This window comes from Oryctolagus cuniculus, chromosome 4, assembly GCF_051225735.1.
Source record: "Oryctolagus cuniculus isolate XC-2025 breed Fujian yellow rabbit chromosome 4, ASM5122573v1, whole genome shotgun sequence".
Taxonomy (NCBI): Eukaryota; Metazoa; Chordata; class Mammalia; order Lagomorpha; family Leporidae; genus Oryctolagus; species Oryctolagus cuniculus.
In genome coordinates this window covers 68,585,238-68,602,902 of record NC_142870.1, presented here as the reverse complement: position 1 = coordinate 68,602,902, position 17,665 = coordinate 68,585,238, and the positions used below count along the sequence as shown (strand labels likewise).

Genomic DNA, 17,665 nt, shown 5'->3' with positions numbered 1-17,665 from the left:
TCCCAGGGCCACAGCAGAGAGCTGGACTGGAAGAGGAGCAACTGGGACTAGAACCCGGTGCCCACATGGGATGCCAGCGCCGCAGGTGGAGGATTAACTTAAGTGAGCCGCAGCACCGGCTCCCCTTTGATGCTATAAAACCTAGAGATTTGGGCCCAACATGTGGCCTGCAGCTACAGGCATTCTGAGGGATTACTGTCATCCTCCCAGGCAGAGTGTCTTTATAATCCCTATATTATGGGTTTCAAAAGTTGAAGTGGATCTGGCATTATTTCAATTTTGTTCACTCCCAAAACCTTGGAATTCTTATCCTGGTTTAAATTTGGAATTTCTTTGATTTTTTAAGATATGCAATTATTTTGTATCTAAAATATTTTGAATTATATAGGATGTTAAGATATATAAACATATTGTTCATCAAATGTAGAACCCTATGGACTTATAATAAGTGTATTTCAGGAATATTACCTGTTTTATGAGGATATTCAGAGTGGTATAAGATTGAATACATTGTGGATGTACCTGACTTATGGTCACAACTCATATCATTCTGCTGATAATTATCATTGATCTTAAAAATTACAGTGAAATAGTGCTTTTTAAAAAAAAAGATTTATTTATTTGAAAGGCAGAGTTACAGAGATGCAGAGGCACAGAGGGATGGAGGGATGGAGGGATGGAGGGAGTGAGGGAGAGAGAGAGAGAGAGAGAGAGAAAGAGGAGTCCTTCATCTGCTGATTGATTCCCCAAATGGCACCAATGGCAAGAGCTGTGCTTTACCCACTATGCCACAGTGCCAGCCCCGAAATAGTGTATTAAAGTCAAGAGCAAGGTAGCCCTGGGTTTGATCTGTGGTTTCACCACTTACTAACTATGTGACCTTGCACCAATTAACCACTTTGGGCTTTAGTTTCTCATTTGCAAGATGGTGATAATAACTGTGTCTATTCTTAAGATTATTCTGAAGGACAATTTCATAAACATAATAATGTCTCAAGACCTAGCACAAAATAAGTAATCAGTAAGTGCTAGCTATTAGTAGTAATACTAGCATTGGCTATACAGGTCCTATTTGAGAACTGTGTTATTAAGGGAGAAGTGAGAAGGACTCAAACAACAGTTCTGAATTGAAACTTGGGCAAAGAAAAATGTTAAAAAATCAAATAACAGTCCTACAAATAAACAAGTATCCAAATGGGAATTTTCCTTCAAATTTGCTGAGTTGTTGGTGGGTCTGTACAGTCTGGTTGCCGCTGACCATATCCTGAGGCAGTCTGGTCTTCAGTGATGCTCATTTGGTTCAGGCTATAATTACCTTCCCCTGACACAGAAGCTCCAAAGAGTAGGCACACACATTGCGGAATGCCAGTTAAGAGATGCAAACACATGCGTGGCTTGTAGGATTTTATTTCCTGAGAAGCTGAGGTGATTGAGCAACAATTGGTCTGCAATAAAGACCTAAGTCAGGTTCAGATTCTTTCACACATTCTTTGGCAGCCGTGGTGAGCAGGGGCCTTGTATCCTAATGGGAAGGTCTGCGGGGACCTGAGTCAGGACTCAGAAGAAATGACCTCTTGGTTGTGTCTGGAACAGGGAGTTTCAGGCCCCATCTCTCTCCAATCAGGAGGGCATTCAGTGGTGTGCACAGGTAAACAAGTCAAAATAGGCTTCTCCCGAAATAGCTGCCTCCAGGACACCCCCCAGCTCTGTGTGAGGCCAGGAAGGCTGGCCTGGCTGGGATCCTGGCGGGGTGGGGGACGGCGCTGGTTTGGCACACTTCCTAAGGAAGCAGAGGAAGCACAGGAGACCATGTTTGTGACCCGAGAGCAGTCACTGTTCCCTTTCCCATGAAACCTGGGATGGTCTCCGACGCTCCTCCCCCTCCTCCATGCCAAACACATTCATCTCCCTATCCTCAGAGGAGATTTTCGTTTTTCTTTCCCTTTGAAGAAAAATAAGCAGAGGAAACGAATGTAATGTCACAGCAAGCCATTCTTGGCAAGCCTTGCGACAGACATCCATTCAGAGGTTGTATTTCATCAGACTATCATTTTCTCTCATTCACCCAAACCACTGTTCCCCCAAGAGGCCATTTTCTTCAGGGCTCAAAATTCTCATGTTCACTCGGCGGCTGGAAGGGGCACAGGCAGAGAAACCATAAATAAAGTCAGCTGGCTGCCAGAGAGTGTCCCGACACCCTGCAGCTGCCTGACCCAAGGCAGGAAAAACAAGAACTCCTTACCCACTGAAGGTGGGATCCGAGACAGCTCCATACACTGCCCCTTGGATGCCTGGATTCTCTACTTTGTACCCTCCTGCGGTCTCTGACAGCTCCGCCCAACATCTGCATCCCTGAGAGTGGTAGACTAGGGAAACCACTGGGCCGGGAGCCAAAGAGCTCTGTCTGTCTTTTGCTACCACCTTAGATTTATTAGTTGGCCCAGTTACTGAGTTTTCTAAGCCTCATTTTGCCCTCTCTAAAATGGGGGAAGTAAGCATGCCTTCCCTGAGCCCTAGTGAGCAACACAGATTGTGTAGTGGAAGTGAGCTATACAATGACACACAAACGTAAGGATTGAATAGGTTGTCCTATGGCATTGCGATGGGTACCGTCCAGGGTCGGTCCGTAGGTAAAGTTCCAGGATGCAGAAGCCTGCAGACTCAGACACAGTCTTCTGTAGCCATGTCATCATGTGGATAACTCACACCGATAGGCCTCAGGGTCTAATTCTTTATTACCCCTTTGAAGTAGGCACTGCTATTTTATATTCTAGAGATAGGACAGCCTGAGACTTAGGTGAACTGAGTGACACACTCGAGGACACCCAAAAAGTAGCACCACCCAAAAGGAATTCAAATGTCTCTGCTATTACACGAAAGCCCTTTCATAGCTTTTTTTTTTTTTTTTTTTTTTTTTTTTTTTTTTTTTTTGACAGGCAGAGTGGACAGTGAGAGAGAGAGACAGAGAGAAATGTCTTCCTTTGCTGTTGGTTCACCCTGCAATGGCCACTGCGGCCGGCGCGCTGTGGCCAGCGCACCACGCTGATCCAAAGGCAGGAGCCAGGTGCTTCTCCTGGTCTCCCATGCAGTGCAGGGCCTAAGGACTTGGGCCAGCCTCCACTGTACTCCCAGGCCACAGCAGAGAGCTGGACTGGATGAGGGGCAACTGGGACAGAATCCGGCGCCCCGACTGGGACTACAACCCGGTGTGCCGGCGCCACAGGTGGAGGATTAGCCTAGTGAGCCACGGCGCCGGCCACAAAAGCCCTTTCGACTGCCCTGTTATGTCAGGGTTGAGAGCAGGCACCAAGTTTACTGCAGCGTATGCTCTCTGAAATCCCACAGTGCTAGGCTTGGCGGCATCCCACTTCATAGGGGGACCGTGTGTGGGCTCCTGGCAGTGATTCTAGGATTAAATTCTAGAACATTTGCTTTCAAGACAACTACTGGGTGTGAGGAAGGTACACAGGGTTTCTGCTCTTCCAGGGACCCCCATTCACACTTTGAGCCACTTTTCCATCAACCCTCTTCTCGTCACTGCCATCCACTTCAAACTCAGTGTCTTTTTCTACTCTCTTTCTCATTCATATACTCATTTCTTAACCCCATCCGAACCCTCGAGGGGACTCTCCTAAGACTTGAGCTCTCTTCCGTCTTCTGCTAAGTGCCTTATTTCTGTTGTTCCAGTTGAATGTATAATTTTGGCCCCGTCTTCACTGCCTCTGGGACTTCCTCTTTCCCCAGGTGACATCATCAGGCATGGTGACCACAGCCTCATGTCTGACACATCACAAAAACACCAAAGTAGGCAGACTGTGAAATTACAACAGAAAAAGTTACGAGAGTGTGGTAATCCAGTTTAATGGCTTTGACAAGCTGTGAGACAGTTCTCCAGCTCAATGTTTTTTCTGTTTTGGAGTTTTTTGTTTTTTTTTTTTAATTTGGGGCATGGGGGAAAAAAAAACCAGAGTTATTTGGCTTTCTTTCACTGGCCTCCATTGTGAAGCAGTAATAATGGCCTCTTGCCTCTTTTCCAGGTTCCGATGGAGGAGACGGTTGCTAGTGATCTCTGCTCCTAATGATGAAGACTGGGCCTATTCACAGCAGCTCTCTGCCCTCAGTGGTCAGGCATGCAATTTTGGTGAGTAGGCGGCAGCCACCTCATTACTGCTTTCCCATTCCACTCTCTTCCTGGTCAATTCTAAAATGGAACATAGACGCTTAGATCATGTGAATGTTCCCCAGTCCCGACTGCAGACTCCCAGACACATACTCTATTCCACTGAGTAAAAGTTGCTTTTAGAGTACAGCTTTAGTCATCTGTGGATCTTTTTTTCTCTCTCAATAGTCTCTCTTCTCAAATTCTTCATAGATGTGTTTCAGAACATCTGCTGTTGTAGTTTTAAGAATCTATATTATCTATCTCCTGGATCAAAAAAGAAACTTTTCTGAAGTTAGTTTTCATAACTTTGTTGGTTGAAAGTGAGCTATTATACTTAATTTGTTGTCCTATATTCTTTGAAAGATTTTAATTATCAGACATCGGGTCCTTGGAAGTAACAGCTGTCTTAGAATTCTTTCTCCTAATTCTGTGGCTTTTTTCTCAGGTCTCCGCCACATAACCATTCTGAAGCTTTTGGGTGTTGGAGAGGAAGTTGGGGGAGTTTTAGAACTGTTTCCAATAAATGGTAATGTGTTATTATTTTATGTTATTGTTTTTAATGTTTATTTATTTTTACCTATTTGAAAGGGGGAGAGAGAGAGAGAGAGCGAGTGGAAGAGAGAGAGAGAGAATGAATGTCTTCCATTCACCGGTTCACTCCCCAAATGCTTGAAACAGATAGGGCTGGGCCAGGCCCAAGCCAGGAGCCTGGCCCTCCATCTGGTCTCCTACCTGGGTAGCAAGGACTCAAGCACTCGAGCTGTGATCTGCTGCCTCTCAGGGCTCATTAGCAGGGAACAGGATCATTAGCGGAGAAGCCAGGACTTGAGCCAGCATTCTGATCTGGGATGCAGGTGTCCCAGGAGGCGGCTTAACCCACCTGTCTCATATTGTCATTGTCAGATAGTACTAGTTAGTGTTCAGTTCAGTTCAATGATACTAAGCGGTATGCAAGCCTAGAAGTGCCTCCAAGATGAACAAAGTTCACTGAGTCCTCCCCCTGCCTCAGGCATGTGGGTGTCCTCAGGATGTGTGGAGGAGGAGGCCAGAGTTCAGAGACTAATTCTGATTTTAACTTAAAATCATTCAAAGTATCAATAAAACCATCAGTTTGTTAGCTAAAATAACATTCGTCTTCATAGGGCTTCATGGTTTACAAAGCATTTCCTTCTATGGTGTCTCATTTAATTTTCATAATGGTTTTATGAACCACATAGGACATATATCATTGATTCCATTTCAACAGATAAGGTCAAATACTAAAAGGCTTGCAGGGGTTGAAAGAAAATGACTATTGACTAAGGTTTCAAAAAGCAAATTCAGTCTTTCTTTTTTGAGAACAAGCACTTTAAATAAGATAATGTGTATAAAATGTGTGACAAAATGCTGGACAGAACTGACTCCCACGAAGTGCCAGCTCCTTTTATTCTCCCCCTTTTCTTTTTCTCTGTAATCATAATAGTTTAGATACATACATCCAAATCTGGCATAATTGGTATTTTTTAACCTTTAACAATGAAATGAGCTATTTGTTTTAAGGACAAATGTCAAAAATAAAACTGTTATTTTAAATATATATGTAAGATAATTGGAAATAAACTTAGAAGTATATTCGATATAAAGTTTGGTAGAAACAAACTTTAAAGAAGTTGATTTTGCCAGGATTAATATAAGGAATTGGTTTATACCCTGTCACATTTCTATGGAAGAAAAATCCAAAATATCAAAGTCTGAAACTAGTCACATTGCAGAATAGAAGGAACTTTAAATTTTAGTAGGGAAAAATTTTGCAAATTATTTTAATTAGATTTGGAGTTAAAGAGAACAGGCTCATGGGTCTGCTCGTTATTCTCATAGTGATTTTCCTCTTAGTTTGTGGTTTTCATGAAATGTGCTCTAATCCACTAACGACTCTCGCAATGCTATTCTAGGGAGCTCGGTTGTTGAGAGGGAAGATGTGCCAGCCCATTTGGTGAAAGACATACGTAACTATTTTCAAGTGAGCCCTGAGTATTTCTCCATGCTTCTGGTTGGAAAAGACGGAAATGTCAAATCCTGGTATCCTTCCCCAATGTGGTCCATGGTGATTGTGTACGATTTAATTGATTCGATGCAACTTCGGAGACAAGAAATGGCCATTCAGCAGTCACTGGGGATGCGCTGCCCGGAAGATGAGTATGCAGGCTATGGTTACCATAGCTACCACCAAGGATACCAAGATGGCTACCAGGATGACTACCGCCACCATGAGAGTTACCACCATGGATACCCGTATTGAACAGAAATATGTAACCTTAGCTCTGGCCAGTTTCCCCTGCAGCTGCACACACCACATGTGGCCAGCTACACCAAGGAGTTCTTCCACACTGCCTACATTCTCTGCCTGTTCCTTTCAGTGTTCTTCCAAGATTAAATAAATAGCAAACTTTCACCTATGCGCGAGTTGTTATTGGAGCCTTAAATCATAAAGACATTTAAAAGAATTGTTTGTTTCTCTAAATAGAGGGGATTTGGTGCTAAATAACAGTACTGAGCATGGATATTATTTTCCTTTTCTTACATTATGGACATTAGTATACAAAAATCTGTAAATATAGTATTTATACATCTCTTCCTTATTTTGCATATTAATTGTTCTGTGTCAACTATGACTGTTAGAGAAAAGATAACAGCACGAATGTGTTCAGGAAATACGTGGACAAAAAGAGAACAGATAGCTTCCCAACACTTTTTGAAATTTCAGTCTAAAAGTAATTATGATAGTTCTGCTTTGTGCAAGTTTCCTTCATAAAGCTTGGGTCCAGTGGCGTTGGCCACTAAAGGCAGAGACCAACTCCGGCTTTGTTACCGTAACTACTGCCCTGTTTGTTATCTTAGTGTCTTCTCATAGCTAGATCAGGGGGCCAAGAAATGCTCACCAGAATCCGGCACTGCAGTCAGAGGTGATACTTCCAAGGTTCTAGCAGTTTGCATGGAAGTCCCAGTGTGGAAAATCTGGACCCCTCACACTTGACCACTGTACTTACTTGCTAGTGGGCTTATTACCATACTGGTGTTTTTTATTTTATATTTAGAAAATTACAAGGAAAATGATTACATTCCTTGTGTTTTCACAGGCAAATCTTACCAAGTTATGGGGGATAAAGGTGTAGCTGGAAGACTTTAATACTTTTGTTTAAAAAAGATTTATTTATTTAAAAAGCACAGTGACAGAAAGGTAGAGAAGGAAGGGAGGGAGTTGGGGGAGAGGAGAGAGAAAAAGAGAGAAGAGAGGAAAGAGGAGAGAGGAGAGAGAGGGAGACAATGAATTTCTATTCCATGATTCATTCCCCAAATGCCCACAACAGCCAGGGCCAGGCCAGGCTGAAGCCAAGAAGCCAGAACTGAATCCAGTTAGACCACAAGGGTGACAGGGACCCAAACATTTGAGCCATTATCTGCTGCCCCCAAGGACCTTAGCAAGAAGTTGGACAGGAGGTGTGTAGTAGCTGGGATTTGAACTGGCGCTCTAATATGCAACATGGACATCTGAAGTAGAGACTTAACACCACAATGTGCCCTCCCCCGCCCCCAGATCGAATCCTTTTTTTATGGAGCATTTTTTTTAAATCGTGGATAAGACATAACAAACCACAAAAAGCAAAAGACAAAAAAAAAAACTAGAGTAGGAATATTTTACCACTCTCTTTAAAGCATTGGTTATTGTATGTTTTGTCTATTTTAGATTATTTCACTAGGTCTTTTTGAGATTTTATAGAATGACTATTTCTCCATAACATATAAATATGTAATTTTAAACAACTTTATCTATTTATTTTCATTTTTAAGGTAGAGAGACAGAGACAGAGACAGTGATCCTCCATGCACTGGTGTACTCCCCAGAAGCCAGCAATAGCTGGAGCTGGGTGTGGGCTAAGCCAAAGCCAGGAACGGGGGAACCCAATCCAAGTCTCCCACGTGAGCGCCAGGGATGTAAATACTTGAACCATTACCTGCTGCCTCTCAGGGTGTGTATTAGCAGAAAGCTGGAATCAGAAGTGAAGCCAGGACTTGAACCCAGGCACTCTGATTAGGGATGCATATTCCCCAAGTGGTATCATAACTGCTGTGCCAAATGTCTACCCATAAATCAGTATTTTTCTGAGTAAAACAAAATATGTCTTCCGCCATTTAGATTTTGTGTATTGAACATTATGTGAGAATAGTTTTAATAAAAGTCAATCTTTATCAAGATAAACTGGTTTTCAGAATGGGCACACAACAAACCAAACTATATGCTACATGTAATAGATACAGCCAATCAAAAAGCATTAGAAAATTTGAGAATTAAATATATACCAGGGAATGCAACCACAAAGAAAGCAGGGGTGAACATATTAATTTCACAAAATCAGGAAAGAAGGGTTTAATATTATTTAAGGGGTATAATTCAGTGAAGATAGAGTATATAAATATCCACATACTAAATAATGTGGTGTAAACATTTTTTACTGACCAGATGAGATAATATCTCATGTGCCTTTTATTTGATTTCCCTGATGGTTAACAAAACTCAGCACATTTTTTCATGGTTTTTTTTTTTTTTTTGACCATTTGTATTTCTTCTATGGAAAAATGTCTATTCAGATCCTTTGCCCATTTCTTCACTGGATCATTTTGTTGTTGAAATTTTTAAGTTCCTTATATATTGTGGATATTAATCCTCTTTTTAGACAGTTTGCAAATAATCTTTCCCATTTCGTTGATTTTCTCTTCCCTCTGTCAATTGTTCCCTTTGCTGTGCAGAAGCTTCTTATTTTGATAAAATCCCATTTGTCTATTTTTGTTTTTATTACCTATGCTTTTGGATTCTTTTAAAAAAAAATCATTGCCTATGCCAGTGTCTTGGAGTGTTTCCTTTAGTAGTTTCATAACATATGACATATCAAAGTAATTTTTTCTCCTTTCTTCCTTCACTTTCCTCTCTTCTATTTTCATTTTTCAACAAATATTTACCAAATAATATTACTAAGTAATATCTATAAGCTTGCCCTTAGACAGGAAGTCAGATTCCCAGGCACTATCTGCTATCAATAATGGGAATGCTCATTTTAACCACTGTAATTATTAACTAATTATTAAAACATCTTGGTGTTGGTTATTCATTTTAATGAGCAGATATTAATAAATGCATTTATGCCACATGTGAATATTTCAGTCAGCTTTTTCTGTGCTTATCGCATCCATAAGTTTATTTTCATATCATCTGAACTTTGCTATAAATGATATTAATAGTATAATTTGTAGATCAGTGAATTTAAGAAATCACTTGCTCTGTCCTTTCTCCATAAAGACCACTTATTTTTGTTTTATAGGAAGTTGTGGCCTAGAAAGTTCAAATGACTTTAGAATACAATGACAACTGTGTAAACGACGTTCCCATTTCACCTCTCTCCCATGTTAGAGAAATGTCTTCTTCCACATTCTTGCTAATCTGTGTGAGGTGTGCCACAGGAGAAACAGACCCATGTATATCACCTATTTGCCACATTGAAGCCATGCTCAAACATGCTAATAAGGGGAATGGTGCTTTGCTTAGCAGTTGATGCCCTCATCCCACATCAGGGCACCTTGGTTCAATTCTTGGCTCTGGCTCCAGACTAAAGTTTCCCACTAATGCAGACCCTGGAAGGCAGTGGTGATGGCTCAAGTCATTAGGTTCCTGTCACCCATGTGACAATAAATTTTGTCAATAAAAATGGGTTTCTTTACCATTGCTTCTGAAATCAGGTAGGGACAATTTCTAGGTAAGAGGCCCAAGTAGTCTCAATTCCAGGAAAAATAATAATGAAGGAATTTCATCTCCCAAGGAAATTAATTAGATAGGAATAATAGAAAATTCCCAAAGAATAATATTAATAAGGTTCTAGTTCCTATAACCAAAGAAAGATAACCCTGTTCCATAACCGGAGATGACTGTTTCAAGCATTCCTCTGGTTTCACTGGCACTGAGAGAGTAATTAGCAAGGCCTCTGAATTCTCCTTTCTCTAATGAATGGGTGGAGCAGACAGAGATCATCATTTGGAAGGCTACAGAAAAATCCATAGCTTAGCAGAGGGATCAAAGCACATCCAGGGAAAGTGCTATTGGTAAATGTCCTCCAACTGTGTTATCTGGAAAAATAGAAAGTATGTGTCAGAAAAGGAGAGGACTGGAGAATTATGCAACCTTAATCCCTTCTGATGATATAGTTTAAAATTTGGGTATTTCTTTTCATAAAAGCATTTCCTTCCAAATCCACTCCCCCAAAATTTAAGAAAACATAGTTCTTGAGAAGAGTTATGGAATTTCAGCATTTATGAGGAAAAGTACTCTGTAGAGTTGGTAAAATCTAGAAGATGTGGGGAGGACACATCAAAGTTCCTGGTTGTGAATCAAGAACTGCTTTTCCTCTGAGCTCTCCCAGGGCTCCGATGTGAACAGTAATTCAGTAGCACTGATGGGGAAGACACAGTGGAGTTGGGAGAGCCCCACTGGCTTCATTTTCTGGAATCTAGTTAATCAGGAAACCCATAACTCCTCACCCTCTGGAAGCCCTGAGTATAAAAGGAGCTCAATACCAGGGGGAATGATGGCCTCAGTGGGCCCTGACTGACGTATCTCAATATGTGACATGTGGAGCTCCTAGAAAAATAACAAGGGTCTTGAAAAGAACCTCTGTTCGTTTCTCTGCCACCATGGATTTCCCTCTCCCTGCAGGATTCCTTTCCTTTCCTTGCCTCCTTTCTCCTCCTTGGCACTTCATGGTTTGGGGGTGTACAGATGGTGTGAGGTATTGTTAGTGAATACCCACCACTTCATATCAAGGGAAAGCACTGCTAAAACACTACTGTAGTTCTCACAAAGTTGGCGCAAAGCTCTAAATGCCAGACATTTTCTTAGCTTTGTGCCTTCTTTAAGTCCTAATCAAGATTTCTGCTATTAAGATTAGGTCAGCAAAGGGCAAGGGTGTGGTGGAATGAGAAGGCCATGCCAAAATGGCTACTGGCAAGTGAGCATCAGTTACTCAGGAATAGCTTCAGAAACCACATGGGAAAGGAGCCTGCCTGGCAACAGGCAGTGATTGGTTAGGGCATAAACCACCCCTTGACTGGATTGGCTTCCTCGGCTATATAAGCTGCTGTACCAACTGAAATAAATGAGTCTGTGGGCTGCTTGCCTCTGGCCTGCTTTCACCCTACTCCCGGGGTCTGTGTGGTGACTCCATGCCTCTTACCCCCACCACGCTCCTCCTCTCAGAATGAATCCACAGCAACACAAGGGGCCTAATGTAACAAATTGATGGGTATCATAAAAGGGTCCCTGGACTTGGGTTAACTGGGTACAGGTTCTTGCCCTGGCATCTACTTACCTGTGTGGCCTGAAAGAGACACATTACCTTTGGGCCTCAGTTTCTCAAAATGAAAGTAGGACTAAATATCGCAGTTCTTTTGTACCTTTGTTACATCCATGCATCATTCTGGAACTTAAGAAAGCAAAATACTAAATTCAGTTGCTTCCTATGACTGAATGTAGGTCAAATTCTCAGAGATTCTAAAAGAGATAGCTCACATTCTCATTCCAGAGTTTTGTGGGAATGGGGAAAAGTGTTAACTGCATTGAACTCTTTTCATCTCAGTGTATCTGTAGCTAAGAGTCATGGGGTCATCACCTCTAACATACACAACCCCTCACCATTTCCTTGCAGCTAGATCGGAGCTTCCAGGGACACTCGGGTTGGCAAGGCATATGAGTATCCATGGCATTTGGAATCCTTCTAATAAGGCATGTGCTTGTTTCAACTCAATTTCCTAATTTGATGATGACAAGTGCACCATCTGATATCCTAGAGCTTGAACAAACTGGGCAGCCCCTGAGCAGACTATAGTACTCTTCAATATTTGTACTTTACTTCTAGAATGCAAAATAATGGTTCTATGTCCCTCAGGGAGTGGATTTGGAAAGAAATGCTTTTATGAAAAGAAATACCCAAATTTAAACTACATCATCAGAAGGGATTAAGGTTGCATAATTCTCCAGTCCTCTCCTTTTCTGACACATACTTTCTATTTTTCCAGATAACACAGTTGGAGGACATTTACCAAGAGCACTGGGTGAGGGAAATGAGTGATTTTATAGCTGTGATTGACTCTGGGCATAAAGTTCTTTGGCTTTCCTTTTCTACCTCCACTAGCAGCCTTTCCTCTCTCCTGGCCCTTTCCCCCCTTCCCAGGCACCTCTCGATGACCCTTATTGACTTGCAGATGGCTACAAATGATTAGGTGTAACGAATAGGCTAAGGGCACCACCCTTCCCAAGGATACCCACAATGCAAAAGGAGATCCTTGAAGGAGGGAGGCAGGGAACACTTTGGCAAATGATTTCTGGAAGATCGCCAATTTGTACTGAAAGCGAGGCTCACTTTCCTTCCTGAAAATGTCAGAGAAAGAGTAAGTTCCTCCTGTAGACTTCACCATCATTCAGTTTGTCTTCTTCATCCTCCTTTTTCATTTGCCTCTTGTTGTGAATGCTCTTCAGAAAGCCACATCTGAACAGGGACAAGGTTCAATTCTAGGAATGTACGCAAATTTGGGACGATCTAGTCAGAAAGTTGAAAGTCTTGTTATGTGCAAAGAATCATCTGGTCATCCCAGTTCTTAACCTGGGCTACCAACTTGAAGGTGAGACTCAAGTTACAGGATGATCCAAACTTTGCTCTGCTAGAAATCAGGAATATAAAACTGGAGAAGATTTTTCCTGTTATAGAAACTCACACTACTACAGAACAGTTATACACACAATAATTATACAACTTTTGTGCATAATCAGCGATGGGTCTTTATTGGGAGGTGGGATGAGAAGGGTAGGGAGAAGGGACCAGAGAGAACCGATGAGTGGTGATAGTTCTGCATTCTTTGGAAGCTGGAATTACTATACTGTTTTTCCCTTCAAGTTCCATGTGTTTTGGGCAAGTACTTATATTGGCTCCACCAACACCCTGTTTATGCTTCTGAATACTCACAGTGTAGGCACAGCTTCTCCATGAAAGATTGTGACACTAGTATTAGCTCATTCATAAAACTCCCTCTGCCTGGAATAAACCCAAATGAACAAAAAGGAGTGAATTCATAGGAAAAAATCACCAAGATTCAAACTGGAAAACAGCTTTCATCTTACAGCTTGAGCTTTGAGAAATATGTGATTATCACCATGCTCAACATCAGTATAAGTAGGTATTAGGAAGGAAAGTGAATGCATTTGTAATCTATTACCCATGCAGGGATCTGCTGTTGTTGAAGCCAAGAAAAACGGTTATGCCCTGACTTTATTTTTCCCCTCTGATCCGCCTCCTTTCCTAATGGGAGGAAGAAGAGATGGTGAGGGTATATGGTGGATAAGATTTACAACTAGACTGGAAAAGTTCTATCTTATCTCTGGGGACATCAGAATGTCTGTTTTTTGATGCTTGGCCAAGATAAGAGCAGTGGGATTTATGATGTGTTGTTTAATGGCTGAAACTACCCTGATGACCGCCAGGGTCAGTTTCTTTAATGATCATTTCCAACTGGCCTAACAGATTAAATAAATCTGGCTGATTAATATGGCCAGAGAGGCATAAAACCTTGCTGGGAAATTTTATTTTGAGCATTCCCAAAGTCAAGTTTTTTAACAGATCTTGGTTCAACAGAGATAATGGAGACAGTGTGGTCTGTGGGTGCAAACAAGGACACTGGGGAGCTCTTGGGCCCTCAATGTCTGTATTCTCCTTTGCATGCCCCACTGTATCCTTTTACAAAGTCTTACTAGGGCATGTTCTGTGGGGTCTGGTGAGTCCTTTGAACTATATGAACTTGGAAAATCTTTGCAGGGTGCAATGTTACACATATGAAATACTGAATCTAGTATGTAAAAATATGTCAAATTGTATATCAAATACACACAAAATATATATGTATATTTACAAGTGATTAATATAAAAATTTGAAATCCATGCAAAGTTTTTTTTCCCCCAAAGAAGCTTTTATTTAATGAGTATAAATTTCCTAAGTACAACTTTAGGAATATAGTGATTCTTCCCACCATACCCACTCCTTCCTCCCACCCTCACTCCCACCCCACCTCCTCCTCCCTCTTCCATTCCCAGTTCGATTCTCCATTAAGATTTTCAATTAACTTTATACACAGTAGACCAACTCTATACTTAAATTACAACTTGCATACACACACACACACACACAAACTATATGATAGCAAGTTTTACAGTTAATTCTCATAATCCAACTCATTGAGGACAGAGGTCTTGCATGGGGAGTTAGTGCACAGTGATTCCTGTTGTTAATTTAACAATTAACACTCTTATGTATGATGCCAGTGATGACCCTGGGCTCTTTACATGAGCTGCCAAGGCTATGGAAGCCTTTGTGACCACAGACTCCATCAGTATTTAGACAAGGCCATAAGCAAAGTTCTCTCTTCCCTTTGGAGAAAAGTATATCCTTCTTTGATGGCCACATCTTTCCACTGGGGTCTCACAGAGGTCCTTCATGTTGGACATTTTTATTTTTGCCACAGTATGTTGGCTTTCCAACCAATGCATAGTTTTTTGCATTTTTCCTGAACTTTTTGGTGATCTCTGGTATGCATGGACTTTGCATTACTTTTCACCAAAATAAAATTTTTTAATTCCATTTTCACAAACTTCTGGAAATACTTTTGTATATTACATAACTATAAAAATATAAATACAATGTAAAATATGAAAATAGTAGCCAATTTCACAGCTGTGGAGAGAGTTGTATACTGCTTTCAAGGCCCATCACTTAACTTGACTTTTCACCAAAGTAGGGGGGCTTAATGTAAAACAAGGGGACAAACTAAAATCTCAAGGGATAGCCCCCTCCTCACAGACAGTTGATGGTGCTGTCCCTCTTTGTGGAAGTGGCCTTTGAAGTTGCAGCTTCAGCCAATGTAGAGGAAAAGCACATAGCCACAAAGTTCTAATTTTCTGAGGTTCCTGCTCCTCTTCCACCTCCTTGAAGCAGCTTCTGAGCCCTTTAAAAGTACAAGTTCAGTGTCCAGGAAAAGAAGAACTAGGTAAAGGAGATTCATATTATTTTGTGGCAAATAATAGGTTCAAGCACAATGTTTAAAGATGAGTATATAGAAAATTTAAATAAACCTACCCAAAGTGAATTTAAGGACTCAAGTCTTAAAAAATAGCTCACCAAAGAAAAAATACACACACACACACACACACACACACACATCAATCCATACACATATTTTTATAATACATCAGGAAAACTTTTACCTTTTGGAGAATTATTTTTCAGACAAACTGCTATCTGTATTAAACAGCTATAGCAAGTAATCAAAAGTGCACAGTTTATTTGAGCAATAATTTGGAAAAAGTATGCAGTTAGTAGTCATTAAATGTTAAAAAAATATGTACAGGGGAAGATTTTGGTAGTGTTTAAGACACTGATAGAGAGGTACACATCTCATATCAGAGTGCTTGGATTTCAGTTTCTGGTTATGCATCCAATTCCAGCTTCCTGCTGATGTGCACTTTGGGAGACATCAGATGACAGTTCTAGTACCTGGGTCTTTGCCACCTATGTGGGAGATCTGTCCTTAGTTCTGGGCTCCTGGCCTCATGAGCTTCATCTGCATCTCCACATGGGTGGCAGGGCCCAAACCCTTGAGCCATCTTCCACTGCTTTTCAATGGCCATTTGCAGGGAACTGGATTTGTAGTGGAACAGCTGGGACATGAACCAGTGCCTATGTGGAATGTCAGGGTTTCAGGCAGTGGCTTTACCTATTTTGCCACAATGTTGGCCTCCATAAAAAATGAAGTTCCAAACTTATGACAGCATCAATTCTAAGAGAAATTATTTTACATCTTTTTTTTTTTTTTTTTTGACAGGCAGAGTGGACAGTGAGAGAGAGAGACAGAGAGAAAGGTCTTCCTTCGCCGTTGGTTCACCCTCCAATGGCCGCCGCGGCCTGCGCGCTACGGCCGGCACATTGCGCTGATCCGAAGCCAGGAGTCAGGTGCTTCTCCTGTTCTCCCATGCGAATGCAGGGGCCCATGCACCTGGGCCATCCTCCACTGCACTGCCAGGCCATTATTTTACATCTTACTACAAAAGTATACCCCCAATTAAACATCATACCTCATAATCGCTTAGAATTTTTTATTTTACATATGTTTAAAGAGCTTTAAAATATTTACCATGTACCATTCTCTAGTAACATAAAAGGGAATTTATAAACTAAATAAATCAAGCTACTCTAAAAACATCTTCCCATTTCAAGTCAGAAGCTTTGAATCACTTTTTGGTGAACAGTCATCATTGTCCAAGAACAGTTCTTTGGGCCACTGAAAGAATGGATGATGATGCATCATTTCTTTCTTTTTTTAAAAAAGATTTATTTGAAAAACAGAGAGAAGGAGAGAGAGAAAAGGAGAGAGAGAGAAGGGTAGAGGGAGGAGACGGGGAAGGGGAGGAGGAAGAGGGCTAGAGGGGTAGAGGGGGAAGGGGAGAGAAAGAGAGAGAGAGAGAATCTCACATCCACCGGTTCACTTCCCAAATGGCCACAATGGCTGAGGCTGGGCCAGGCCAAAGCCAGGAGCCAGAAGCTTCATCTGGGTCTCCAACGTGGGTGCAGGGGCATGGGGACTTGGGCCATCCTCTGTTGCTTTTCCAGGAGCATTAGCAGGGAGTCGGATCAGAAGTGGAGAGGCCAGGACTTGAACCAGCACTCATATGGGTTGCTGGCACTGCAGGTAGAGGCTCAACCTTCTACACCACAGCATTAGCCCAATGCATAATTTCTTAAAGAGAATTTCTTAGCATCCCCAGCATCTCCTACCAGGCTGTTGACACCTGTTCTATAGAATCTGAGGACTGCATGTTCTTGATCTCACCAAGAGGCATCAATGAAGATGTTCAGACAATAATCAAGGTCATTCTCTCCTTAAGTGGTCCTTAAGTGATTTGTAGGCTGAATAAGCACAGTTATATAGTCATGCCAAATGCCTGGATGTGCAAGCAAAACAACTTTATCACTGCTGCCACAAGGCTTTAGCTATTTTAACACACCCGTGTTTAAAATATCCCAATTTCAGAGATAGTAATATGTGAAAACATGAATTTCAGAATAGATGAAATACACTACCTACAGCAGGTATTATTAAGAAAAATGTGGAGCTGGGAGGAACCACATTATTCTAAATTCTTCATCTTTTAGTGAAAGGAATAAATGACTACTTCATAATTTTTGAAACTGAAACACTTGTTAAGTTCCGAGTTGCTTTAAAATGTAAGAGTTATCATCAGTAATAAAGCGGACTATGAAACAAGTGGAATAAATTTCAAGTATTTTAAGAAACTCTCAGACTAGTTCAAAATATCAAACACCAATGTACTCTCAAGTTATTGTAGGCTAAACAGAAGCAAAATTATACCTAATAATTCA

The 17,665-nt window shown here is 41.3% G+C and overlaps 1 protein-coding gene across 1 annotated transcript in view; it reads left to right on the top strand.

Moving 5' to 3' along the window:
- The window catches only part of CCDC80 (coiled-coil domain containing 80), a 31,860-nt gene extending 25,263 nt beyond the window's left edge, over nucleotides 1-6,597 (top strand). The window contains exons 6-8 of the mRNA XM_002716703.6: nucleotides 4,038-4,141; nucleotides 4,608-4,688; nucleotides 6,094-6,597. Of these exons, the coding sequence (XP_002716749.3) occupies nucleotides 4,038-4,141; nucleotides 4,608-4,688; nucleotides 6,094-6,440 (532 nt within the window). The 3' untranslated portion in view covers nucleotides 6,441-6,597. The remainder of the gene's footprint in view (nucleotides 1-4,037; nucleotides 4,142-4,607; nucleotides 4,689-6,093) is intronic.
- Nucleotides 6,598-17,665: the final 11,068 nt, after the last annotated feature.